Source organism: Dermochelys coriacea, chromosome 19, assembly GCF_009764565.3.
Source record: "Dermochelys coriacea isolate rDerCor1 chromosome 19, rDerCor1.pri.v4, whole genome shotgun sequence".
In the NCBI taxonomy this organism is placed as follows: Eukaryota; Metazoa; Chordata; order Testudines; family Dermochelyidae; genus Dermochelys; species Dermochelys coriacea.
The window spans coordinates 10008882-10036709 of record NC_050086.2 but is presented as its reverse complement, the minus strand read 5'-3'; the positions used below and the strand labels follow the sequence as shown (position 1 = coordinate 10036709).

Sequence of the window (27828 nt, the reverse complement as noted above, 5' to 3'; positions counted from 1 at the left end):
CTTCTTTGCATTTTGTCAGATTTGCAATGAAAATATTCTTAAAATGAACACCACGTGCTGGGTCATCATCCAAGACTGCTATAACATTAAATATATGGCAGAATACGGGTAAAACAGAGCAAGAGACATACAATTCTTCCCCCAAGAAGTTCACTGACAAATTTAATTAACATTTTTTTTTAAACCAGCGTTATCAGCATGTCCTCTGGAACAATGGCCGAAGCATGAAGAGGCATACAAATCTTTAGCGCATCTAGCATGTAAGCTACAACAGTGCCATGCGAATGCCTGTTCTCACTTTCAGGTGACATTGTAAATAAGAAGCAGGCAGCATTATCTCCTGTAAATGTAAACAAACTTGTTTGACTTAGTGATTGGCTGAACAAGAATTAGGACTGAGTGGACTTGTAGGCTCTGAAGTTTTACATTGTTTTGGTTTTGAGTGCAGTTATGTAACAAAAACCCCAACATTTGCAAGTAGCACTTTATCATGAAAGAGATTGCACTATAGTACTTGTATGAATTGAATTGAAAAATGCTATTGTTTATCATTTTTACAGTGCAAATATTTCTAATAAAAATAATATAAAGTGACCACTGTACACTTTGTATTCTGTGTTGAAATTGAAATCAATATATTTGAAAATGTAGAAAAACACCCAAAAATATTTAATAAATTTAAATTGTTATTCTATTGTTTAACAGTGCGATTAAAACAGTGATTAATTGAGATTGATTTTTTTTGAGTTAATCACCCGAGTTAACTGCAATTAATCGACAGCCCTATTAAGAACCACGGTCATAGACAACTAAGAACACAGTGTGTTGGATGGCTCCCCCTGCTGGCAGTCTCAACAGAGCAGAGGGGAGTCAATAGGTCACGTAGACTGAACAGCTCTTTTACCCCTGGAGGAGGTCCCTTTAGGATCAGAACTGAGAAACAGTCGTTGCAACGGGAGACCGGCACTGCCCAGAGTGTACCTGTTCTTGGGGTTTAGTTTCACAGCTCTCTGTTTAATAACCTGGAGCCTTTGATGAATGCAGATACACACACAGAGCCACAGAGGATTTATCGGTTTGGTAGCTACAGATCCAACAAAGCCAAGACAAGAGCGGAATTCAGGTAGATTTGCTACCAATACTAGTCAATTGTGCTATGAAAGTGATTATTGACCCCTTCCCTCAGATCCTTGCTTGTTTTCACCTGCTGCTCTCCATTTGGGGAATTAAGGTTGCAATCCTGCAAGGTTCCCAGATGTCAGCTGGAATCATGGGTTCCCAGCAGCCTGCATTGTAAAACAGAGTCCTGCACTGAACTGCCCAATTGCAGGTTTCGAAGGGGCGTATTTGCTAATGTTTCCACGAGCAGTTTCTCAGTGGAATGGAGCAATAAAAAAAAAAAAAAAAAAAAAAAAAAAAAAAAAACCAAAACTTTCCCTGGGGCCGTGTGTGGCCACAGTTTTCCAGTATGACATGACAGGGATGATGCAAAAGGAATTTCATTTATGAATTCAACTTTGATAAATTTCATTTATGAATTCAGAATGTGATCCTTTTCATCCAAGGGTTTTACAGAAAGATGATCCACTGGAATGAGATTGCTGGCCAGGAGCACAGCTGAACCCAAATTATACATGGTTTCACCACAGTTCTGCAGTCAGTTTAACAAGTAGCCCACAATAAATGCACAAATGTTTGGGGGAGGATGGTCTCTGCTGGTTGATAATCTCTGTGGATTCAGTGGGAAGAAGGCAGGCTATCAGTCAGACAAGACTGGGTTCATTGTCAGCTCAGTGAAACCAGATTCAAGAATCTGATAAGAGACTTAATTTCAGCTGTTTGCGTAATGGTGAAGAAAACCATCAATGGTATGAAAATAATCCATCCTACTAGGTTTTATCCTTTCTAGGAAAGCAAGATCATGAGGAGTTCTAGCGGTAGGAATTTAGGCATTTGTACCGCTTTCACTACTATAATATCTGAGCACCTTGAACAAGACTGACACCCTCAGCCACACACCACCACCCCCAGCTGGTCCATGCCAGAGGGGCCGCCCGATGATGCAAGGCTATTGATACCCAGTCTGTATTGCCCAAGGAGATATTTACCAGTTCGTATGGAAATGTCTGCTTTTGGGGAGGGGGAGGGGTGAGTAAAGAGTTAATTTGCAATCTGTTGGGGGAAGTGGGGTTTTAAAATAACTTTCCCAGCATTTTAGCAACTCCGCCTATCCTACAACAGCCTTGTGGCTGGCGATCCCCAGGCCCTGTTCAGACAGTTCCCCTCTCCCTCCAGCAGCCTTGCTCTCAGCTCCCTGCCCATCTGGTCCTCATGCTGCTCTTTGGAACAGGATTTTTTTTTTTTTTTTTTTTAAATGAATGGAGCATTCCCACCATTCATGTGTTCCTCAGTAACCCAGGTCATGTGATCTCCCACAGCCCATTCTTCACAGGTTGTAGGAAAATGCCCACATTTAGACTTACACACACACACCCTAAGGGGAGAGAATTCACATCTTTTCCTCTCCCTATCCCCACAGGGAAACACCTCACCCTCCCAGCCATCCCCCTCCCCCAAACTCTCTCCATACATGATGGCAAGGAATTGAATATGGAAAAAATACTAAAATCAGGAAGAAGAAAGATTTTTTGGATAGATCTTTACTATTCTTCAGGCCAGGACGAAGGTGTTTGTGGGGGGCAATGGGAAAGGTTTAGGTTTAGGTTGGGTGGGATTTGGACAAAGCTGGAGGAAGGACCCTCCAAGTTCAAAGGAAAATTTACTCTTTTCTGCTGGGCTTCTCATCTCCCCAACCCTGCCGCTCCTTCTCCAGTGCTTTTTCCCAGCTTTCCTGCTCTCCAGATCTCCCTGCCACTGCACCATTCCGGGGCTGACTCTGGGAAACCCTCATGGCAATAAACGAGGCCTTATCCATGAACAGGGCCACCCTCGAGGCCACAGTAGCAGGCTTTAGGAGGGGAGGGGCCCACTTGTGGCCTCAGGCTGGCTCACCAGGACAGGAATTCACAGCAACCTGTGTATTTGGGGCAAGGGGTTTGACAAGTGGGCAAGGTCCCCTTTAAATGGAACAAAGGTTTCTCACCAGATCCAATTCATGGAGTCACCATCTTAAAAGGGAGATCCAAGAAGCAGGGGCCAGAGCTGCAAGCCACTTGGGTCACTTGTTACTCCAGGAAGGGGCGCACACCGTTTGCTGATCCTGGCCTGCATCTGTACACTTGATGTTTAGCTGGGAAATGAAATTAACATCCCTCCCTGATGGCACCGAGCGAACCCTGAGCCAGCCTTCCCTGCAGCATAAAGAGGCTTCCAAGCTGCACTCTTACAGACTCAGAGTCCACAGGAAAGTAACAAATTCCCTCCCACGAACTTGGAACACTTTTTATATTGGGGGTGCTGTGACCCCCCCCCTTACTCCATCCACACCCGCCGCTGTTCCCTAGAGCTGGGGCCGGGAGCAGGGCCATGACTCTGGGGGGAGGGAGAAATATGGACAGGCGTAAGGGGGCTCAGGCTGGAGCCACAGCTGGGGTGGGCGTGGAGCCAGTGTCTGGGAGCACAGCCCGCAGCCAAGATCCCGTGTGAGGCTGGCAGCTGGAGCCCCACATAAAACCTGGGGGTGCTGCAGCACCCCCCGCACCTCTAGTACCTGCACCTATGCGCCCAACTCCTTCTGAGGGTACTGCTCACTGAGCCTGGCTCAGAAGACGTGTGACCCCTCGCCTCGTGTCAGGATCTGGAGCGGGTGCCCGCTCTCACATTCCCTCCCTATGCTGCCCGCTCCAGGCTGCCATGGGCAGGACTGCGCGTTGCCTTCATGGCAGGGCTTGAAGCAGCTCATTTAAGCCTGACAGGGTTTCATTTTCCCCCTGCCAGGCAAACTCCCCCCACTCCCCTTCTTAAAACGCCTCCTCACAAGGCCCTGCCTTTCCCTTTGGATGAACAGGGAGCAGCTCCTCAGAGCAAAGACCCTAACAAGATGATGAATCCGTAAGCCTTCCCTTCAGAGCATTCTTAGCGCGAAAAAGGTGCCCAGCGGGTATCCCGCCAGTCCCAGCAATCATTCATGTCCCCTGCCTGTGCAGTGGACATCTCACAGAGAATCACCTCCACACGGTTAAAGATTATTCTAAATTCCACTTCCTTCTTTGTGAGAATTGGGACGTTCTTCTCCCCCCCCCCCGCTCCAGACTCTAATTAGGGCAATTGCCTCCTGCCTCCCTAAATTTCCCTTGAAGCGTCATTGGGAAATGATGCCCTTTACTTCCTGCCCCAAAATGCGTGGTGCGGCTGTTGAACAGATACTGTGTTTCACTCCAGAAGTGGATGTGTTTCAGTAATAGGTAAAGGTTCCCTTCACCTATCAGGACCCTTTGAGATGAAAGCTGATGCAAATGCAAGATCTTTATCATTAGAGGTTTATATGAACAGGAGCAGCAGCTGTTTACACACTGGCCATGAGGAAAATCCTCAGGACTCTGAATCTTCATGCTTCCAGGCAGAAACTGATCGACAGCTGGGGTCAGGAAGGAACTTCACTACACAGCGAGTTGCGTTGTTTATTTGTGTGAGTTGCCCTGTTCTTTGGATCCCTTCCACCCAAAGGCATCAAAGTCAATTATAATTATCAATTTTGGCCTCATAGCACCCTTTGGAGATGGGTTTTATCCCCTTTTTACAGGTGGGGAAATTGAGGAAGAGAGGCAAAGTAACTTGCACAAGGCTACACAGAAAGAAGTGGCTGAGCTCTCCACAGCTTGCTGCATTGCATATCCTTCAGCAAGACCTTTAGAAAACCAGCTGCTCTGTCTCCATAGCTCTTCTTGTATTGAGGGCTTGCCTCTGTGTCCTTGGGCACAATGTCTCTCCTCTGCCATGTTGTGCTGGGCATTGCCCTCCATGTCCCAGAGGTGGCTGCATTTCAACAACACCGCGGTGGGTGCAGAAAGAGGAGGAAGAGCCACCCAAAACATGACACATTGCTGTTTATTTTCCAGGAGTGCTACAGATAAACCACAAACCCCCAACAAAAGGCGAAGGAAACCCTCTCTCCCTGGGGAGAGGAAAGAAACAACAGGGCACGGACTCCCCCTCCTCCCCGCTTGGGCCTTTTGAAGTGAGCTGCTGAGAGGCTGGTGGTCCTCAGAGCATCCTCCCCTCCCCCCTTCCCAAAACACACACATTGTTCAAATTCCTCTGTTATCAGATAGGTAATCAAAGTGAAGCCCATTGAATTAGCTGCATACCTCCTGCATCTGAAAGGAAGGGGCCCAAAGCCCCCTCCTCCTCCTCTCAGCCTGCCCCACACCACACACAAAGCAGGAACATTCCCAGGCCTTGGCCATCCCCCCCCCACCCAAAAAAAAGGTGGGGGGAGGAGTAGGAGCCTAGAGAGATACTGGAAGGGGGGAGGGGACGGGCTCTGCTTTTAGTCACCAAAGCTGGACCTAGAGAACAAAGAGCTGTCCCTGTCCACTGCTCCCGCTGGTCAAATTCCAGGAGTTCCAGGGTCTCCATGGGGGGAGGGAAGCTGAAGTGGACACTGAGAATCCGCAGGCTAAAGGCAGAGCTGTGTGTGTGTGTGTGCGCGCGCGCGCGCGAGCAAGCACCAGCTTGGGACCATGATCCCTTCCACTTCCTCTCAAATAGCCCCACATTCACTGCTCTCTCCTCCCCACCAGCCCCCTACCTCCGTCTGCCCCCCTCGCCCCACCGCATACTCAGTCCTGCCCAGCAAGGAACAGTTTCACATTCATTGATGATGCACTCTCTGAACACCGGGCCTGCGCTATGAACCAGGATTGTTCAGACAACTCTCTGCTCTCCCAGTTTTCCCAGCAGAGCCCCAGCTGACAGACCCTACCCTTCCTTCCTGTACCCCAGAGCAGCTTCCCTTCCTGGGTCCTTTGGCAAATGGGTCACTAGGCAAATAAACCCAAACAACACTGCTGCAGTATATCCTGCCAACAGCCTACCGGGTAGTTTCTCACCATGGTGCCTGGGGCTAAGATTTCCTCTCCCACCCTTGATGTGCTCTGTTCTTTTCATTGGCCTGGTGTCTTCAGAAGGTCATATTGGAAAAAGATAAGTAATGGGGCTCTCCCAAACTCCACCCACTCGTGAGGTCAGAATGAGAGGTCAGGCTCAGATTGTGCAGTCTCCCTGCGGCAATAGGGTAATACCCCAATTTCACAGCACGCTTCATTCCAGAGTCAGATAGGGAATGCTGACATTTAAAGAATCGTTGTTACGCTTCAGAGTCAACATGCAATGCAGTTAATAGGGGCAGCGGCTCACGCGGCTCAGAGCTCTTATTCCAGGCTCTCTGAAGACTTAGGTAGAAGTCACTGCATCACTTTCCCCAAGCACCATAAGGGTTAGAAAATTGGGGGTGGAGTGCTGTTGTTTGTAAAGACCACCAGGATCCAAGGGTTCAAGACGCAGCTACCGGGACAAGGGATCTGCACACTGGCCTGGTGCAACTGTCCCAATCCAAGTCCTTGGAGCCTTCAGCAATACTGACCACTCTTCTCCTGGCTCTCCCTTCCTGGCTGACCAGCACTCTCAGAGCTGCCTTTGCCCCCCATCTCCCTGTATCTGTTGGGGTCCTTTAAGCTTCTGTCCTCAGACTCCTCCCTCATCTGCTCCCACAATTTCAGCCACCACCTCAATGTAGATAATGCCCAGATCTACCTGACCTCCTTCCCCATCCAACTCCTTACTAAAACATAGCTCTACCTAGGCATCTGCTGCACTCACCCACTTGGGAGCGGAGAACATTTGGCCTTTCCTTACTATCCCACCCATCACATAGCCAATAACCAGCTTCCTCCCCTCTCTCACTTTCCCCTTAGCATCAAGTTCAGCCACTTTATCCTTCTCTCCTTAAATCTGTTCTCATCCTCTCTCCTTCTGCTCCTTGAACACCTCCCAATCCCCGCCCGGTGCCTCCAGTTCTTGTCCATCCAGGACCTGCCCTCTCCCCCTTAACACGCCAGGAAACGGATTCTTCTTGTAAACTCGGCACATGGTCCCTTTCCTGAGCAACCTGAGAGGCCAGGCCAAGAGGACCTCGAGCTCTCCAGGAGAGAGGACTTGTCCTACTCATGTTTTGTAGAGTCCAGAGGACTGTTTCAGCGTTATACAAAGTTAATAATTTCAACAGCTGAAACCAAGTCATTTTAAAGTCCTTCTCCTTTAGGAAGGAATTTCTACAGGTCCTGCTCACGTTGACATGCTAAGATTTTCTGGTTGGCTGAACACCCATCCCTGCTTTTCCTCCCCACCACCATTGTTCCCTGTCCCTGAAGCTTCCTCACCCCCAAATGCCACCGCCACCACCACCACCATTCTTCTCAGGAGAGATGAACTCTCCTGGGAGGGAGGCCCTGCTACATGTCGACAGTTACTCCACTCTGTGTAACTTCCAGTGTAGGAAGAAGATCACATCCAGGTTTCCCACCATAGCAGAGTGAGAAACAATTGGGCCACCAGAATTAGCCAACAACTACTGCTTTAAAATAACAGTTCAGGTAGAATCACTCTTAAGGATGAGAAGAGGGAACATCAGTGGAAGAGAACATTGTCCTGCTGCTCCACAAAGCACTTAGGTTCTCATCCAAGGAGGAGACAGTTTATCCTGCGACAATCCTCCATCACAGTATTCATGGATTCACTCAGTGAGTTACATACAGATTACGGGAGGGAAAGTCACTCATTTGGCCACTGCAGAAGGCTGAATTCTGATGGAACCTGTTTGGAGAGCCTGCTAGAGAAAGATAGCCACATGAATGCCACTTAGAGTCTCAAAGAACATGAGTACTTGTGGCACCTTAGAGACTAACATGCTGCACTCTCACAGTACAAAGCACATCTTTACAGAGAGAAAATGTTTGCACTAATTCACAGCTGCCTAGAACAGCAGCAGGATGCTATCCTTAGGCCTTGGAACTTCATGGATGCAGCAGGGATAGAAATCAAATCCTCGTGCTCCAAAAGCACAGGTCACTGCCACTTGAGCTAAAAGGAGAATCTCCATTAACTATTAGCAGTGCAGGGCCTATGATATACAGAATTGATCAGCTCTGAGTCGATCCAGGAGGAATCAGCAGCGTGTGCAGCTTGTTACAATACACAGAGCGAGAGCCTAAAAGGCACAGTCAAGCGAAGATGGGAGTTTCAGGGGAGCCAGAGACACTCAGGGATGCTGTTCTACATAGCAGGAGCATCTCCCACAGGAGGGTGGGACTGCATGGAGGAGTGGTCAGTGCTAGGATGAACAAGGAAGGGAAGGCAGAAACGAGGGCCATGAGGAGAAAAGGCCACTTCAGGTTTAAAAAGCCAAAGATGGCAAATTATGAAGTGGATCCTGAAATGAACAGGGAATCAGTGCAACTATGTGGCTAGCAAAGAGTTTAATAATCAACTCAGTAGGGGTCCTCCCAACCCTCTGATTGGCATCACTCTGTTATACAAAGACATACCATGGGATTTAAGGTTTCAGAGAAGCAGCCGTGTTAGTCTGTATCCGTAAAAAGAAAAGGAGGACTTGTGGTACCTTAGAGACTAACAAATTTATTAGAGCACAAGCTTTCGTGAGCTAAAGCTCACTTTATCGGATGAAGTGAGCTGTAGCTCACAAAAGCTTATGCTCAAATAAATTTGTTAGTCTAAGGTGCCACAAGTCCTCCTTTTCTTTTCATGGGATTTAAACTGATATTTTAACACAGGGGTTAAGGGCCTCAGTCAACTCTCCCTTGTGTCCCCACACCCCTCTGCCAAAAATCCCAGTTGCAATGGGAAGCGTGAGCGTTCCCTTACTATTGGATGCGTTGGCTGGTGAGCAAGAGCCCTCAACTCACAGAAGCACTTCCTGTTATACTGCATTAGCACCCAGCGATGGGCCAGGGCCCCTTGGCGCTAGGTGCTGTACAAACACAAAACAAAAAGACAGCCCCTGCCCTGAAGAGTTCACAGTCTAATCTACAAAAGCAGCTCTCTGCTCACTGTTGATTCCCAAGTGGCTGCTAAGGAGAAGTCATTTCCCCTCCATTAAAACCAAGGTGCTTTCTTCATTAAAATAAAGCAAACAAAAAACTTAAAATTACTTTAGAGTGTCCCGGTGCAGTGGAAACAAACAGCAGCCTGTGCTTCTATTGCTTCTCAGAGCACCTTACAAACTAATCCTCAGAGCACCCCTGAAAGGCAGCAAGATTTGTTCCCACTTCACAAATGAGGTGCAGAGAGAGTAAGTGACTTGCCCCAGACTGCCGAGCATGGCAGTGGCAGAGGTGGCAATTTGACTCAGAAGTCCAGTCCCCTGCTCTAATCCAACCATTTATTATCAGTTGACATGCATTCAAGAAATGCCTTTTAATGCTAGAGGGTCATCTTTGTTCACAGCCTTACAACAGTGCAGTCATCCCCCAAGGTCATGGAGTCAACTCGACACAAGGAGACATTCTTGGGAGCACAGCGCTGAGAACCGTTCAGCTAATCAAGACATCATTAGCCCAGCCATTTGGGGGCCTCAAGCAAAGAAGTCAATTGCACGGAAAGGCCTTATCTACATAAGAAAATTGCATCAGTTCAACTAAGATTGGTTAAACCCATGCAAAACCCGTTCTAAACACTTAGGCCACATCTATATGTACAGGGGTGCAGCTGTACCGATGCGGCGCATCTGGTGAAGATGCTCTGTGCCAACAGGAGAGCATCATAAAACCACCTCCGCCAGCCGCACAAACTATGTTGGCGGGAGAAGCGGTGCACATAAGTTACACTGACAGAAGCGCTCATGTCACTTGGGTGTGAGGGTGGTTTATTCAGAGCCCCGAGCAACATAAGTTCTGCCGACATTGGCTGTAGTGTAAACACAGCCAAAGTTAAGAGTGGCTCCGTTCTGTTTAGCGTATGGAATCAATTTAAGCTAAATTGAGATAAGCCTCTCAAACCGAAGGAGTGCCCTCACAAGGCTTCACGTAGATTGAGTACATCACTTTAAGAAACACCCCTTTAGTTAAAGCAGAGCAAGTCTGCAGACAAGGCCAAGCTCTTGCACCTCTTCAGTGTCATGGTAGGTGGAAGCGCGTAGCTCCAATGAGGAAAAATAGTTATTTCTCGTTTCATTGCTTTTCAACATAGGAGACAATCCCTTGGTTCATGGCACCAGCTGAGGCCAATGGCAGAACTCCCACTGAATTCAGTGGGAGTAGAAGCAGGCTTCCTGGAGCTGGGATGTGCCTTTTTAATCGGTAGAGCATTATGCGTTACTTATACCCACCTAGAGCAGCGGGGAGAATACAAGACTGCAGACCTTGCACTGCTCAGGAACCACCACCCCCGCTGCCCCCCGACTCCTTCTCTCCTACTCTAGCACATCCCAAACCTTCCTTCCCCACCACATGGATCTTCAGAATTCTCCCACCTACAACCCTCTAAAGGATTTGCAGGGATACATACCCCCAGCACTCACCCACCCCCTGAACAGTCTTTGCTGGCATGGCCACTTCTCAGCCCATCTCTCCTTCTAATACTGCAAGGCAGGCATATGTTAAACTGTCCGTCAGTCAGGACTGGGAATCAGCCAACTGGGCTCTAGTCTTGGTTTTCCACTGACTTGCCGCATGACATGGGCAAGGCACTTTACATTTCAGCCCCTCAGTTTACCGATTGAAGATAATCATTCCCTGTTTCACATGGAAGGGTGCTTTGCAGAGTGCTGACAGGCTCTGGATTAAACGGTCCTGTGTAAATCCAGAATATAGATACAACTATCAACCCCTTAAAATCCTTAAATAAATAAAATTAAATATGGAGCAAGAGCACGCACATGTGTACAAAGCGGGTCTCTTTATCCAGCACAGGCATTTCTAAGGCTATGTGAGAGCTTATGGGATACAGTTTTTTGAAGCCATTTTTCCCCCGCCCCAATGGAAAAATGCCAATTTCAGAACCTGGCCCCAGGAAGAGGTTGGTTTTCGTGAATTTTTCAACTCAAAAAAAAATTTTGAAAAAAAAAATTGAAGTTGTCAAAATGTTTTGCTTTGCCATTGTCAGAACAACAACAACAAAAAAAATCCAGTTTTCTGGTTCAAAAAAAAAACTTCATTTCAAAATAAGCTAAATAGAGTAAAAGATCAAAATGTAAACAAAACATTTTGATTGACCCAACCTGAAGGATTTCCCTCCCCCTAGATTTTCAATTGGTGAAAGTTTGCAATTGACTTTTTGGCCCCATTCAGGACAGGAAAATTTTTGGAATCTTGAAAGTTTTCATGTAATAAGAAAAGTCCTTCCCCGCTCCAGCTCTACATACAACCTTGTCCTCCTCCTGGCCCCCACCACAACTGGTCGTTGCATTCTGTCCAAATTTCTATCACAAACTCTGCAGGGACCCGTTCTTACTTGTCTATTAAGGGCCAAGCATCCTTAAAGCGCTCTGTGCACAGTGTCAATCATTTACTGAACGCTCTTACGGGGACCAGAGGGAGAGAAAAGAGCAGAGAGAACCTCTGTTCAATGGTCTTGGAACCCTGCTTAGCTACAGAACCAAGACAGCTTTGGTAAGCTCCACCGGCTTGGCCAGAATCCCAGAGCCTTATTCCTTCTAAAATAGTGTTCCAGAATCAGTGTAGACAGGGTCCCACCACTGGCTCTGAGCCCCAGCTCGGAGCACAAAGATATGAGTGAGAGGCAGCATGCACAGTCCTGCAGATGGAGGTGGAAGAGGAGCTGTACTCAGAGCAAATACAGCTCAGTCTTGGCAGGCTCCCACAGGAGCTTTTCAACGGCTCCCCAACCCAGTCAGGAACCCTGTGGGTGAGCAGATGTGACGTGGGGGGGAATCTGTAGATAGTCAGCAGGGCCATGAATTACCCAACCCCATTCCCCGCACCCTACAGGGACGGGAGAGAGAGAGATAGGAAGAGACCTGAGAGAGGAAGGAGGCTTTAATGAGAATTGTGCCAGTTGTGAGCCCTAAATGCCTTCCCATCTCCTGCTTTTCAATCACCGGGGTAAGGGCCTGCTGGGGAAGGAACAAAGACAAGCGGGGGACTGCGCTCCAGCTCTTGTGAACAGCCAGGATTTCTACCTACCTCTCCCCATTTCTTACAGGGCACACAAACCCTGGCTTTGGGGGGAGGAGGCAGAAAGACTCTTCAATCTGGGGGCAAGGCAGGGCCAGTCCCCTACACAGGCCTGGTTCATGCTCGAGGGAAACGTACACAAAAGCTGTGTCAGAGCAGGGCTCAGGCTGGTTTGGAACAGCATGGCCCTGCCCACGCTAGTGTCCAGACTGTATCAAGGCCGGCTCCAGGAGGGAAGCAGTGCTTGACCAGCAATCTGAAGAGGAGATGGGTTCAGACTAATGATCCAGATCTAAGGTTTCAGAGTAGCAGCCGTGTTAGTCTGTATTTGCAAAAAAGAAAAGGAGGACTTGTGGCACCTTAGAGACTAACAAATTTATTTGAGCATAAGCTTTCGTGAGCTACAGCTCACTTCCCCCCCTGCTCCTCCCATGCTTAAAGTTCAGATCAAAGTCCCCACTTTGCAACTGGCCCTTGGTCTCAGCCTAGCACAGCGGAGCCCTGGTCTATGTGGGGCTCATAGGCCCTACCCCCACCCAGATGATAAATAACAAATGACTTTCAGACACAGCCCCCTCTCTAGTGTCAGCAGCAACGAAGGATGCAGCTGATTTTCTGACAAGGATGTGCAGAAAACTACAGGAGAGACCTGCGTGACCACAGCCAGCCCAGCTTCGTCACTCAGTGCAGGATTGTTCCCTGCAGTGCGGAAAATGGTAGCCCAAGCCCGCTCGAGTCAGAGCTGCAAAGCCCCTCGAAAGAGCTTCTCATGACTCCTGGGAGCACACCACATTCTTAATCTCAGAACCAGAAGGTAGCTCCTCCTTTCCTTGAATGTGTTCACCACCTGGCTTGGGTGGGTAAACTGAAGAGGAGCTTGTTTCTTATACCACATCCCTGTTGAAACTTATTCCACTCGTCACATATTTGTGGGGTTCATGCTTTGCACCAAGAGCATGCCAGGGTGCCCTGACACTGCAACACACACACCTGTGGCTGGCTCATGTCGGGCTCACAAAGCTCAGGTTGCGGGGATATACAATTGCAGCATAGATGTTCAGGCTTGGGCTGGAGCCTGGGCTCTGGGACCCTCCCCCTTCACGAGCCCGAATATCTACACTGCAATTTGATAGCCCCACAGCCTGCGTCAGCTGACACGGGCCAGCTGTGGGTGTTTTATTGCAGCACAGATGTAATCTGCGAGTCCAGATCAACTCGCACAGGTCTGTTTGTTTTAAGACCATGGTGTCAGGATTAGTCACCTCTGCTGTGGGCTATGAAATTTGCACCGCTTGGGCTAGCAGGACAGTGACAGCAGCCCACGCTGGTCTGACTCAGAGTTGCCAACTCACAGTTTTATCTCAAGTCTTTTGAAATGTGTTTTTTTCTTAAAGCTCCAGCTCCCGGAGTCAGGAGATTATGTGACATTTTCAGATTTAATATATGTCAGGTAAGTTTCCCACCCCCTTGGCGGTGGAGAAAAGTGAAAACGTGAGCCCTAAAGTCTGAAGAAACAGAAGGCAAAAAAAAAGCATCCCAAATAGAAAAATCATGAAGTTTTTGGGTATCTGACCCCTGATTTTCAATGGGGCCGGTGATACTGTTAACCCTCTAATGTAGCATAGGCTACATAGTACAACTGGTACCACCACTGACAGAAGTTGCAGTCACACTAGGAAGAAAACAAGCAACGTTAACCACGGTCTGCCTAGCCTAGATCAAACCTGCATGCGAGATCAGTTCATTCAACACAACACGCTTGTATTTTCAGCCCCGGCACTGAAATGTTGCCAGCGATTCTCTTCCATGGCTAAGGAATGATTTGGAGGTTTATCTGGATTGGCTGCATAAGCAAGGAGGGATCATTTATGTGAATAGGATTTTTAACGTCTCCCCTGAATCACTTGGCAAATTTTTCCATTGCCTGAGGGAATATAGAGCTAGAGAGAGAGAGAAGCAGCTTCTTTCTAAGAGCTTGTCTACACACAGACTGGGACAGAAATAAATACAACACTTTCAGTTTGCATCTTTAGCTATTCTGGTGAAAACTGTGTGTCAAACACTTTTATTTTGGAGTAAGTGCCTTATTCTGAGTAACCCAACGGCTTACCCGAATGGGAAAATTGACCAGAATATCTATTATGGAATAAGTGTCCACATGGGGAAATTTTCTGGAATAGCTACAGCATTTAAATGAAAGGTTTTCCTCCTTTCCCCCCCTGCTACTGGTGATGGCTTATCTTAAGTGATCACTCTCCTTACAGTGTGTATGATAAACCCATTGTTTCATGTTCTCTGTGTGTGTATATCAATCTCCACTCTGTTTTTTCCACCAAATGCATCCGATGAAGTGAGCTGTAGCTCACGAAAGCTTATGCTCAAATAAATTTGTTAGTCTCTAAGGTGCCACAAGTACTCCTTTTCTTTTTGCGAATACAGACTAACACGGCTGCTACTCTGAAACCAGCATTTAAATTCACATTCTTCCTTATTCCAAAATAGCTTCCCCATATGGACACGCCCTACACAGATTTTTTTTTTTTGTAAACTGATTTAAGTTAAATAAAGATAGGGCATCCTTGTTTCAAAATAAGGACGTCCACATACTTGTACCTTCAGTTATGTTGCTATGTGTTACCACCGATCTACTTATTTCTCTTCCAGTTTGGGTGCTGATCTGGCTGACTTTTAAGGTAGGGTTTGGGGGTATGTTAATAATGGAGGCATTAACATAAGGCAGGGGCTCTCAAACTGTGGGTTGGGACCCCAAAGTGGGTCATAATCCTGTTTTTATGGAATTGCCAAGTCTGGCTTAGAATTGCTGGGGCCCAGGGCCGAAGCCTGAGCCCCAAAGCCAAAACCCTTGGGTTTTAGCCCTGGGCGGCGGGGTTCAGGTTACAGGCCCCCTGGCAGGGGCTGAAGACCTTGGGGCGGGGCTTGGGCTTTGGTCCTCCCCCATGGGGCAGCAGAGTTCAGGTGGGCTCAGGCTTCAGTCCTGGGGTTGTGGAGTAACTTGTTGTCAGAAGGGGATCACAGTGCAATGAAGTTTGAGAATCCCTGGCATAGGGGGACCTGGACTTTATGACCCAAGAAGTCCATTCCAGATCTTAAAACACATCCAGACTTTTCTAGGTTTGACTTGAGCCTTGCTCTAAAAAAAGAGAGACGTGAAGAGATTCCATTTGTTTGGAGTCATTTTATCCTGGAGAACATTTAAGGGCGTTTTCTCCCCCCTAACCCCACCCCCTGGGGGTTTGAGAGTTTGTGGTGGGGGAAGGGAGATGCCTGCAGTGATCAGTTTAAAATTTAGACAGGAGCTCAGAGCTCTTTTTGAAATGGGACAAGTCTGCTCTTTTTGGAACACAACACACTGACTTATTAATCCCAGCAATACTTCACAAACAAAATAGAGAGGTACAAAGGTGCATTTCCCCATTCAGAATAGCTTGGATATCAGCAGATTCCCTTATAACGACTCCAAGTCTAACTTGGCACATTGCAGGATCAGCCTCCAAGATGCCAGCAAACACCTAGTTCACTCCCTTGCAGAGTCCCATTGTGTTCAGTGGCAATCTCTACATCCCATAATTCCCAGTGGCTGCAGCTCCACCAGTGGCGGCCCCACACTGGCAGCGCAGACAAAGTTCTGGCAATAACATCACTGCATTCTCTAACCCTGCTCAGGGTAGAGAGCTTGATCCCTTAGATCAGTGGCTCTCAACTTGTCCACGCTACTGTACCCCTTTCTGGAGTCTGATTTGTCTTGGGTACCCCGAGTTTCACCCCACTTAAACTACTTGCTTACAAAAATCAGACACAAAAATACAAGTGTCATGGCACATTACTGAAAAATTGCTTCCTTTCTCATTTTTACCATATAATCATAAATCAATTGTAATATAAATATTGTACTTACATCTCAGTGTATAGAGCAGTATAAACAAGTCATTGTCTGTGTGAAATTTTTAGTTTGTACTGACTTCACTAGTACCTTTTACGTAGCCTGTTGCAAAACTAGGCAAATATCTAGATGAGTTGATTGTACCCCCTGGAAGACATCTATGTACTCCTGGTTGAGAGCCACAGTCCTAAATGTTCACAGAAGGGGATCACAAAAGAGTCACAACACAGCCAAATGGAAATTCACTTCAGAATTCAAATGCCTATTTGGCCTATTCAAATGCCTATTTGCCATTTCTCCCTATTAGCGAGCTACAACCATGAGTTAAGATCACAAGCTATTCTTTACCATTCACTAGACATTAGCAATTTCCAGACCTTTATTAAGCACCATCAGACTGTAGAGTCAGGAGCTGGGGCCACCAGAAAACAAAATCAGCTGTTGAAAAATCTGTCCTGGTAAAATGCCCCTTGTTAATTCTGGGCACAATCCCAGACAGGTTATTTACACTGAACAGATCTGGCCCATCTAACATTTCTGTCCAGCCTGCCAGGCTCTTTGGCTATCCCCTTGCAATCTCCGGGCCGCTAAAAGTCCTGCAGTGTAGTGGGGCGCTCAGGCAGGCTGTCTGCCTGCCTGCCATGGCCCCACGCTGCTCCCAGAAGTGGCTGGCTCCTGCTGGTATGTCTCTTCGTGCCCTTGGTGGGGGGGGGGCGGGGGGGGAAAGATGGGTTCAATCCCCTGGCTCTTCCAAGGCTCCCTGTGGAACCATGAGTGAGTCAATTTCTGCCTCATTTCCCCCCAGTCTGTAAAATGGGAATAATAATATTCCAGTGACTCACTGGTCTATTTTGTGTATGGCATAATGGGGCTCTGATCTCAGCTGCAGCTTTTAGGTGCTATTGTACAAAAGACCTGAGCCTTATCTACACGACAGCTTCCACTAGAAGAGCTAGTTGGGAGTTACAAGGCTAATGGGACTACTCACTGAAGTAAAGGTACTCAGGTGTGTAAGAGCTTGCATGGTCACTGGCTTCAGACTCATGGAAAGTTAAGCACAGAGTAGCTTCAGGTTGGGCTTTATGTGAACTACAGTAGGACCTAGGGCCCTCCCAGACCAGGGACCCAATGTGCTAGGGGCACAACAAACTGCCCCACAGAGCTTGCTTGCCCTGGGACTGGTTTTACTATTGGACCAACCTGGTAGTTTGTCCCTTTTATTTATATATTTAAATAGAAAGAATGGAGGGTTCCCAAGCCAGCAGCGAAGAATATCTGCATACTGCACAAGGGACCACGCACACCACAGCAGGGGCAACTTGTGCTGGCCATGCCTGGAGGCCGCAGCTTCTAACACAGACGTGATCGTGAGAACGGGTGGGCCAGCGTATTCCACAACGGGGTCAGGAAACAATGCTCCAATCAAAGAGTAATAGGTTCTGTCCAATTCAGAGCAAGACTAGACAATATCATGGTAAAGACCCCTGAGCCCTGTCTACACTACTATTGCCATTAATGGACCACTATAGGCCTCAGTTTTCCTGCTACAGATGCGCCCCAAGGTCTCATCTACACCAAGGATTACCAGGTCTGTTCCACCATTGGTGCCCCCAGTGGAAGTGGAAGTGCTAGAGCAGACAGGACTCAGCCAGTTGTACTACTGCACTGCCTAGGAACGCATGGAGTAAGAGTAGACGACATGATCGTACAGGACACAGCAGCTGGGCTACACCAGTGCTCCCATTGCTAGCACCGAGGAGCTCCTCTGGTGCAACGTTTTCATCAAAAACCACCGGTGTCTATAGCAATAGACCTGTCCACAACTAACACCAGCTGTAATGTAGAACAAAGACCAAAAAAGAATGCAGATCTATTTGTTCAGTCTGAATAGCGTAAACTGCTCCTGTGTTGGTCTTGTGGTAAAGGCGCTGGGCTGAAACTGTGAGCTGACAGCTCAACCTTGATCTCCTGTTGTGGACTTCCCCTGTGATCATGGTCAATTTACAATTTTGCTGAGCCTCAATTCCCCCATCTGTAAAATGGGGATAACAGGGCAACCTTTCTCCCACCATTTATCTGTCTTGTCTGTATAGACTGCAAGCTCTCTGGGGCAGAGAGTGTCTCTTTCTCCGTGTACCTAGAGTGCCATGCACAAATGGACCCCAGTATCAGTGGCCTCATACAATATAGTTTTTTTTTCAAATTACTAAATACTTTGCCCTCCAGTGGCACATCTTACAAGGATCCTCAATGCTCTCAGAGAGCGAGAAATTGGAAAAAATGGAACCCAGGAAACCCAACTCACAGTTCCACATTACTCTAATTATTAGACAACACTGTGTCCTTTCCAGAGGACATGCCTGTCTAACCCATGATTTGAACTGCAGGGAAAAATTGCCATTCCTTGAACCATAGGAATGGGATTCAGATGCCCGCATGATACAATATCACAAAGCCCTGCCAGGAAGAGTTCTCTGGAAGTAAAAAAAAAACAAAACAGCCAACGTGCTATCCTTATTAGATAGCAGGAACCAAATTCTTTTTAAATTCTTATCACTTGAGTTTCTCTGGATACGCATTAGCATTCCCCTTTGATAAACATGCCGAGAGGTTCCTCCACTTCATTGCAGCTTCTCAACACTCATGTATCCTTGGCCAACAGGCTTTCATTTTTCCACAGTAACGCTGATAATCCAATACATGTATTTTCCACTCTTCCCACTACAGCAGTATTCAGGGGAGGGACTATTTTCCCCAGCAGTGGAAGAACATATTTGGCACAAAACTGCAATAAATCCAGCACTGATAACAATAGGCCCTGTGTTTAAGGGCCTGAACTTGTTCCCATAGTAAGTTCTTTGGGTGGGGACCACATCTTCATGTGTATATGGTGCCCAGTACAATGGGCCCGGGATCCTGGCTAGGCCTCTTCACTCTACCGTAATACCAGCATAAAATAAGTCAGTCTGAGTTTTGCTATTGATTTTTCAGGACATGATCCTGCTCCCATTCAACACTGAGCTTTATAAGGTCACGGCAGCCTAGAAATCAGCAACCCGAAGAGGCTCCGGATGAATTATCCATGGGATCCACCACCCTACACACGCACCTTCGAGTTTAAATGAAAGTTCAGCCTCTATGTGGAGCCTCAAGATCAGGGGAGGTGGGAATTGCTTTATATGGAATACAGCATCCTGCGCTTCAAACCACATTACCAGTCACACAGCATGCTGGGAAGCTGAGGGTCCCCAGAAAGCTGCAGAATCCCAACTCTCTAGCTAATAGGGGGCCCTGCTATCAGATCAGTAACAGTAAAGTACATAAAATTCCAGGGGATTATTAATCCTTGTGATTTCTTTGGGAAACGTGACTCTGAGATGCGGGGTTAGGGACCAGGATGATTTTCCTAATGCCGTTGTTTTAAGGGATGCAGAAAATGTTAATTGTTCAGGTTAGTTTAATCCCCCTTCCCCCCCCAGAGTTAACTATTCCCTTTCTGTTCTCTCCTTTTGGGAATTTAATTTGGGGCTTCCAGACATTCCTCAGGCTTTTCTCTGAGCCAGTTTTTAAACAGCTTTCTGCTTTAAGACTTCAGTGGGTTTGTTTTTGTAGTACACCGAGCTTACTTTCACTAGTTTTATTTGAGGCTCTCAAAACTCTTCCCAAATATTAAGCCTCATCACACCCTAAGAGGCAGGCAGGTTTCAGAGTAGCAGCCGTGTTAGTTTGTATCCACAAAAAGAACAGGAGTACCTTGTGGTACCTTAGAGACTAACAAATTTATTCGAGCATAAGCTTTTGTGGACTACAGCCCACTTCATCGGATGCATAGCAACAGATGTGATATAAAATCCTGCAAGAGAACCGTTCTCTGTTTTTATAGATGGAAAAACAGAGGCACAGAGAAGGGGAATGACTGGCCTGAGCTCACCGAGCCAGTCAGTGACAAAGGGAGGAGAGAAGCTCGGGACTCCCGGTTCCCTGTTGTAGCTAGGATGCCCCACTGACAGCCTGGAGACAAAATCTTTAGCCTCCACAAGAAGGGCAGCAGTGCCAGTCTCCCCGCTAGTGCCCTGCCAATGTGCCTCAGTCTTGTGCTATGAGGACTATTTTGTGACTTGGGAAAGGAGTTCAATCTCCATGGCCCATTCAGTCCTTGGACTCTCAGCTGAGGCTGCGAACCATGGTACCAATCAGGGCATTTGCCTTGAATGTGTTTCAATTCCCCTTCTGCTGGTAACTCTTGCTGCCTTGGGGGCTAGCGGGGACTACGCTGGGCGTGCACCCACTTCAAGTTCCAGATGTTTGTGTTTTATTCTTTCCCCCAGGAGGCTATTTCATGGGCTCCTTTCTATTCTGGGCTTGAATTGGTCTTGCCAGATGGATCCAACCCACCCCTTCGGGGGGGAGGGGGGGAAGTGTGCTAACCACTGCTGGGGATGCACCACTCCAGCCGCCTTTCCAAATAAAACTCCCAAACTAAACCCTGCTGTTGGGAATCTACAGCTGGTCAGGGTCCCCATGAGCAGCTCTCTCATCAGTGGGTGTAAATCAGTGCTGCTCCGTTGTCTTCAATGGAGTCTGCTGATTTACACCAGTGGGGGAACGGACCCAGCATCTCAGTTCTTGGCATCCTGGTTGAAGGCCAACTCTGCTCCTACATGCTTCATCCCCTCTGCCTCCTCAGAGGCCTCCAAATGAATCCATCTCCAGTGCCCGGGGAAGGCTGGGAGATTTAACCTGAATGCCTCATTTTAAGCTCACAAGGCAGCCCTGGAGCAGCCCCATTAGTCGCCTGTCCTGCAGAGATTTTAATCTCTTTGTGATCAGATAAAGGGGGAGAGAGAGAGGGAGACTCACCCCCTGCCGGGAAGGGCCATTCAAACCTGGTTCCTGTAATAAAGTGATTTAATAGATCTAAAGAGGCCAATTCCCTTCTTTCTCCCACAGTTACTTCCTGTGGGTCATCATTCACATATGTAAATGAAGAGGGGAAGGAGCGGGTTATCCAGGACACTGCAGCCGGTTAAGCTGGTTTTGGGGCATTGTGGAGGTACCCCATGGCAGACTGATACCACCCCTATTCTCAACACCTCCCCAGACACCTCATTGCTTGGATTTGTCCATTTGTCTGTCCTCTTCTGGATACTTTGGATTATGGCCCATCACTGACTTGACTCCCACACCATTCCTTGGAGTGAAGGTCTCGAAATACACAGCTATGTAGTGCTCAAGAAAGGTGCTGGGTTGACAGCCCCAATATCCTCTATTCATAGCACAGCATACACAGTGGAAGTAGAAGTTTCCTTTATACTTCTGAAATGTGTCTCAACCTTGTCCCAAGGGATGACTCCTGGGGATGAGAGGAGACATTCATTCTCCATGCTCTCCTTGGCTTCTCTTCTGGGGCTGCCAACAAGGGGCCCAAATTTGTGCCATCCCAGTGGTGTTTTGGGGGAAGCCAGACAACTGGACTGAGATCCAGATTAAATTCACACAGGCCAAGTAGCCACTGGCTAGTAATGGCTTTCTATTACTACCAACCTGGGGCTGGATTTGAACCAGTGACCTTGAGATGAATGGCTCTATAGACCATCCTCAAGCTGAAGCCATCTAGTTGCCCCACAGGCACAACTCCTTCACCTCAAAGGCTAACCTGGAAGCGGCTTGTTCCCTTTAATGCCAACACACAATTAAAGCAGGAAGCACGCAAGCTGGGAAGTAGCCATTTGGACATCAACGTTACCTTTGACCCTATTTCTCCCCTCCACCCCCACAAAAGCCTACTCAGTCACTTCCATAAGTTTCTTGAACATACCAGCTCTCCACCAACTCCCTCTAAGTTTATGGCTATATCGGAGAATTTGCAGCTGCACCACTGTAAGCTCTCCAGTACGGCTGCTTTCAGCCAACAGAAGAGAGTGCTCTCCTCCACTTAATTAATCCACCTCCACCAGAGGCAGTAGCTGCTCAGTGCAAGAAGCTCTCCCACTGACCTAGCGCTGTCCACACCAGCGCTTAGGTCGATGCAACTTGTGTCACTCAAGGGGGGAGTGGCTTATTCACACCCGAGTGACATAAGTTATACGACAGCGACAGCGTAGACAAAGTCTAAGTGTGTGAACAGTCACAGGAACTGCTCAACCCACGGCCCAATCAGCACACAGCTGCGGCCCATGTGACATCCTCAGGGCCATACAGGTAGTATATATATTGTGTGGATGTGGCCTGCATAACAAAGAGGGCCCGCGGTGGTAAATGGGTTGAAAATCACTAGGTCAGATTAAGGGCTCTCCAGACCCCATCTTGGGTGATTTAAGGAAGTTTGTGGCCTTTTCCTAGATAGTGGGTTGTGAGAGATACAACAGGCAGACACACCCTGGCTAATTCTTTTTTGTGCAGGAATGTTAGTGACTGCAATCAGAAAACTAGACTGACTGGGGGCAATAAATGCTGGGGAGAATAGAGCATTCCAACCAGACTCCATTAGCCAGGAGTCGCATTGAATCTCACACACACACACACACACACACACACACACAAGATCCAGTCGCTTCTTCTAACAGAGAACTTGGCACTGTCATTTACTGGATCTAGTGACTAGTCCCAAGAACTGAGTTTTCCCAGACAATCTGAATCCACCTCCTTCAAACTCGAACAAATGTTTATTATGCATCTAAAGGGCTGTGTAATTAGAGCAAAATCAGTTTCCTTTCTGTTCTACACCATGCCACATCCCTGACTGCATTCTCCAAGGCTAAGAGATTTCAGTTTTCCACTTTCATTCACTTTGGGATTTGCCATATCATTCCATCAGCCGTGATCACAGGAACCACTCTCTCCTGGAGCAGAAGAGAAAAGAGAATCCAGACCCCATCTCCGTTCAGTCTTGTGGTTCCAATACACATCTTCCTCAACAGCGGGGATAGGTTATAACCAAAACCCTGCATCTGAAACACCCTGAATTCTGGGAAAGCCCTGTTCTGAACTCTTTAAACAATGGCACTCAGCCTACCCCTGGAAGGAACCCTTTCTTCTGGAGGTCTCATGACATTCAGGAGCCATCAGTATGTCCATTTCTAAGTTCCACTTTTCCAGTGGTTTTCACATAATGTAATGTACATTAAATGATTGACTATTGCAGGATATTACACTACAGGCACAACATGAACTTTTAAATGAAGAGAACAAGCATAAGTTTCTTTGGTGCCATCTAGGAATAAATAGCAAACATGTTGTTTACAACAACAAACAATCCATATTCAACTACCCTTCAGCCCTACTATTAACCAGCTATACTGTGTCCACACTGGCTGGGCAGACTGTGTTTAACCTGTGTCAGCCTGAATCCCAGGGTAGCTAAGGCCTTTGAAAGATGCAGAACCAGAACAGAGATCATGCAGACATCTCTAAGGATACATCTGCAAGTGAAAGTGGACTGCAGCATGGGTAGTCATCCCTGGGCTAGCTTTAATCTAGCTGGCATGGGTAACAACTGCAGTGTAGACATGATGGCACAGGCTAGCATCCAGAGTATAAGCTGACTGAGGACCCTGGGTACATACCTTGGTTGCTAGCCCATGTGCCATGTCTATACTACTACTGTTACCCATGATCGCTAGATTAAAGCTACCCGGGGTGTGCCTAACCGTGTAACAATCGCACCTTCACTTGCAGTGTAGACACACCTTAAGAAACGCAGAACCAGACCCCAGGGTTTTCCCCAGAGACCACCTATGCTACAGTGTAAGGCAGATTCAGCAAAGCACTTGAGTCCCATTGGCTTCAATGGGATTTAAGCACATGCTTTAAAGTGCTTTCCTGAACCAGAACTCTAGCTGCAACAAGGCTCAGAAATGGTTGCGGGCAGGGGGGCTGGAGCAATTTGTATAGTGGAGATGCTGAGAGCCATTAAACCAAACTGGAAACCCTGGATATAATGGAAACCACTGCAAGCCGGGGGTACAGCACCTGCCTAGTTCCAGCACCTATGGTTGAGGCTAGCAGAGTCCCTGCCCCTCACAGGCAGGGAGATTTTAAAAGCTGGTGCCCCAGAAGATGCCCACGATCATTTCCCTAGATTGGCATTCACCCAGATAGCAGGTTTCATATGCCTGTCACATGCAGATGCAAACCGAGACTTGGCCTGCACCCCGTTCTCTCCATACTACAGCTGATGACTTTTTTTGGGGGGGAGGGGGATTGTAAGATTTTTCTCTCTAAACCAAGAGAAAGGAGAACTCATCACACTCACATGAAGAAATGGCCCAGCCTAGGTAGTGCCAGGGTTAGAACCCTTCTCTGATGGACTTAGATTTTTGTCTTTAAACCCATTTAACAGCACATTAAGGACACAGCTGTGTTACACCAGAGGGATCAAAAGGTGGATTATTTTTAACTTCAGTGTGGACACGGTCAATGGGCACCACCCATTGTTAACAGCCACAGCATGGGGGTCGGGGTTTCTAAAAACATGGTTCTCTCCTAGATGGGACCTAATCAGACCACAGTCAGGGCACGAAGTGCTTTAACCTGTGCCCTGTAGCCCAATGAGTGTGAGTGATTCAATCATTTTCGAATGGGGTGGGAAGCCTATTCTAATACACTGTATTGGTCCCCCATATCTCAGCACACTTCTTCCTCCATCCACTCCCCCTCCCACAATCCATGTAGGCCCCGGGACATTATTTCTACTTCCAGTACCCGGAGGGGAGCACTTTCCACCCCACTTGAAGCAGGAGGGTGCCTGCCTACAAACCCCTCTCCAGCCAGCTCCCACCCCTAGCCTCTCAACGCCTATAGCATCTCCCTGCCCAGCTTTATGGGCTCCCACATGAGCCATTGTGGACAGAAAATGGGATCAAGCAGGTGGTATCCCTTTTATGCACGCTGCAGGAGGGCTGGCTCCCTGGAGGTACTCCGGAGGGGAAGCTTGTCCCCAAATCCCCCAACTAGCTGGCCCTGGCTAACCAGTCCCCCGGTCTCCACGGGGCTGAGGAAGTGGGAAGGGAGAGAGGAGGCAAAAACAATCACAAGGAACAAGCGCTAATCCCAAAGCTCCCGGGGCAAGGCCGCAAGCCCTGCAGGCCCAGCGTGGCATGGGGAATCCCCTTCCCCGCCCCCCACTCGTGGGGCTGATGAAGCTGGCCTGAGATGTGGGGGGGACCTCAGAAACAGGCTGGAGCTACCCCCTCTCCAAGAGGCTTCACAAAGCAGGAACCCAAATGCAGGGAACTCCCCCGTGTCCAAACGCACCTCCCCCCCCAGCACTGGGGGTGGGAATGCTCCCGGCCGCCCCACTCAGAGCGGGCTGCCCCCAGGGCTCTGCCGGGGCTGAAATCTTTGCCAGCGTCCTAGGCCTTAAACCGTCCAGTCCCACCGCCCTGCCCTGGGACCGGCGGAGGAGGCTGAAAAGCCCCTGGACCCACGTTGGCCTCGGAGAAATCCCCCCCAGTCTTACCTGGTGCACAAAGACATCCACGGGGGCGTCCAGGGCAATGCCCTCCTTGCTGGTCATGGAGAGGAAACCGAAGCCCATCCTGACGTTGAACCATTTGCAGATCCCGGAGCCGTGGAGGGGCTGGGGTTCCTCGTCTGGCTTGGGGGAGTCTCCCGCGGGCTCCTCGCCCGTCTTCGCACAGCCACCTGGAAACATCCAAGCCAGACCCACTGAGCTAGGGGAGAAGGAACCAGGAGAGCCGCCTTCGCCATAGTGCGGAGATGAGGACCAGCAACTGGGGCGCCCATGGGAGCATGATCGAGGCTCCCTCTGCAGCTCCTGCCCTTCCCCTCCCCCCGGAGGGGCCCCCCCCCCCACTGCTGAGACCTCCGATTCCCTAGGACTCTTCCCGGCTGCTGCTTCAATCCAGCTGCGCGCACCAAGCCAGGCGGCTCCACACTCGCCTTAGAGAAACCGCCAGAGCCTTTGCTCCTTTGGGGGGCGGGGGGAGTCTCCCTCTCCCCAAATCTAAAGCAAATGCACTGTAGTAAAACACCGAACCCCCACCCCGACATGAAGTACGGGTCACCCAAGTCTGATCGCAAAGGGGGGTAGGGGGAAATCAATCTCCCATCCCAAGAAGGATTATTTTGTTATGCTGGTCGAAGCCAGTTGCAATTAATCTCGATTAGATCCAAGAGACAGAGGGACTGAACCCCCTCCTCCCCAAAATGGTGCGAAATAAAAGAAAAATCCCCCCCGAAAAGTTTTTGCCTCTCGAATTCAGGTGATCTCCCATTTTAAAAGGCACTCTCCCCACTCCCGCCCCCCCTTCCCAGCTGCTAGATTCGCCCAGTCTTCACAAAATCCAAAAAAAAAAAAAAAGCCCACAACTTCCCAACTCTCACCCCAGAGGAAAGCACATGTTGCAGCGATGCACTGATTTCATTTACTATGCCCCCCCCCCGCACGCCGGAGGAAAAAAAGAGGGGGAAAAGCAATCATTCGTTTAGTGAGTTGCTAGATCCAATACACCCGGGGTCGATTCTTCCCACAAAGCTGAAACAAACAAAACAGATCATTTTTGGTAGCGGTGAATTCCCCCCCCCCCCATCTACAACTCGACCAAGGCTGTAATGAAGCAGCACCGAACCTGCAAACTGCTGGTTAGAAACGGAACCCATCCTGCACCCCCTTTGCAGAAGCCTGAGCTGTGGCCGGAATCCCCTCCGCTCTGCAGCCAGCCGGGAGGGTATCACCACAGCTCAGCCCCCAAAAGAAGACTCAGCTCGCTACATCTTCACTCCAACAATAGAGGTGGGAGGGCCCAAGGGCTTTCCAAGGATCCCAAATTCTAAGAGACAATAGCAACCCCTAGAGCCATGCCTCCTCCTTCTCTCCCGCCTCCACAACACCCCTGAGCTCTCCCCCCTCCCAGAGGTGGGGAGGGGGGTTGTGTGTGTGTGTGTGGGGGGGGGGGAAGTCACCTTCTGCCATGCTGCCTGCTGCAGGACAGCCCTGGTTAATTTCACTTTCCCCCTTTTCCTACTTCATCACGCCGGCTCGGGGCGGGGGGGGGGGAAAGGGGGCCCGCCTTGCCTAGATATCCATGGCTCTGTTTTATCATAGTGTGGGTTTCACGTGTCCCCTTCCTCCCCCTCCCCCACCTGACTCAGTTACTTTCCCCCCTTGCTAATAATTATACATTCCAAGAGGGATTTTTGTTTTAAGGGAGGGGGAGGTTGCCTGCGAGGGCAAACCCCACAGCGGGCCAATCACGGACAGAAACCACCTGTCAAGACAAAAAAAAAAAAGAATGACGCCTCCCAACCCCCCCTTTGCACTCCACTCCACCCCCTTCAGGACACTATTAACTGCAGTACTTCCCCCCCCCCCCCCCAGCTTATAGTCAGTTTGGGTAGGAGATGATCGGCAGGAGTCTAGCTGACCTGTTTAAAATGAGAGCTCTCCCGCTTCATTCCGGCTTGGCACGTTAAACCTTTCTCGGCCAATTTCCTCCCCCAGGAGAGAAGAGAGCAGTTTGTCCCACTGTTAGGGGCAGAGGAAGGGAATCGTGAGGGACCCTCTCCCCAAATGCTCAGTCATGGGCAGTTACTCCTAGGAGGATCTGAAATTAATGGGGGGAGCCCTTTGATTGTTTTCCCGTTTATTGCTCTCTGGTGATGGATTAATTTTAAACCACCTGCGATTGGAGTCATCTGGCTTCCCAAATTTCTGATTCGAGCGGAATTGAAATGACCCAACCCTGCTTTTGAACCAAACCCCCCCCCCCCAAAAAACCCCGCCGTTATTTATTCAATGCTCGGCTTTAGTTAAAATTTTCCCATGAAGATTTCTTTTTAAACAAACAAACAAAG

The 27828-nt window shown here is 48.6% G+C and overlaps 1 protein-coding gene across 2 annotated transcripts in view; it reads right to left on the bottom strand.

Moving 5' to 3' along the window:
- Positions 1-27615, bottom strand: part of LIN28A (lin-28 homolog A) — a 37644-nt gene extending 10029 nt beyond the window's left edge. The window contains exons 1-3 of one of the 2 annotated variants that reach the window (XM_038377262.2): positions 27400-27615; positions 26604-26804; positions 25472-25656 (exon numbers count right to left, since the gene is read on the bottom strand). In XM_038377262.2, the coding sequence (XP_038233190.1) occupies positions 25472-25656; positions 26604-26634 (216 nt within the window). In that variant the 5' untranslated portion in view covers positions 26635-26804; positions 27400-27615. Of the gene's footprint in view, positions 1-25471; positions 25657-26603; positions 26805-26937; positions 27229-27399 lie in introns of those variants that run through there. The other variant, XM_043506084.1, reaches the window with a different exon arrangement.
- Between the last annotated feature and the right edge of the window lie 213 nt (positions 27616-27828).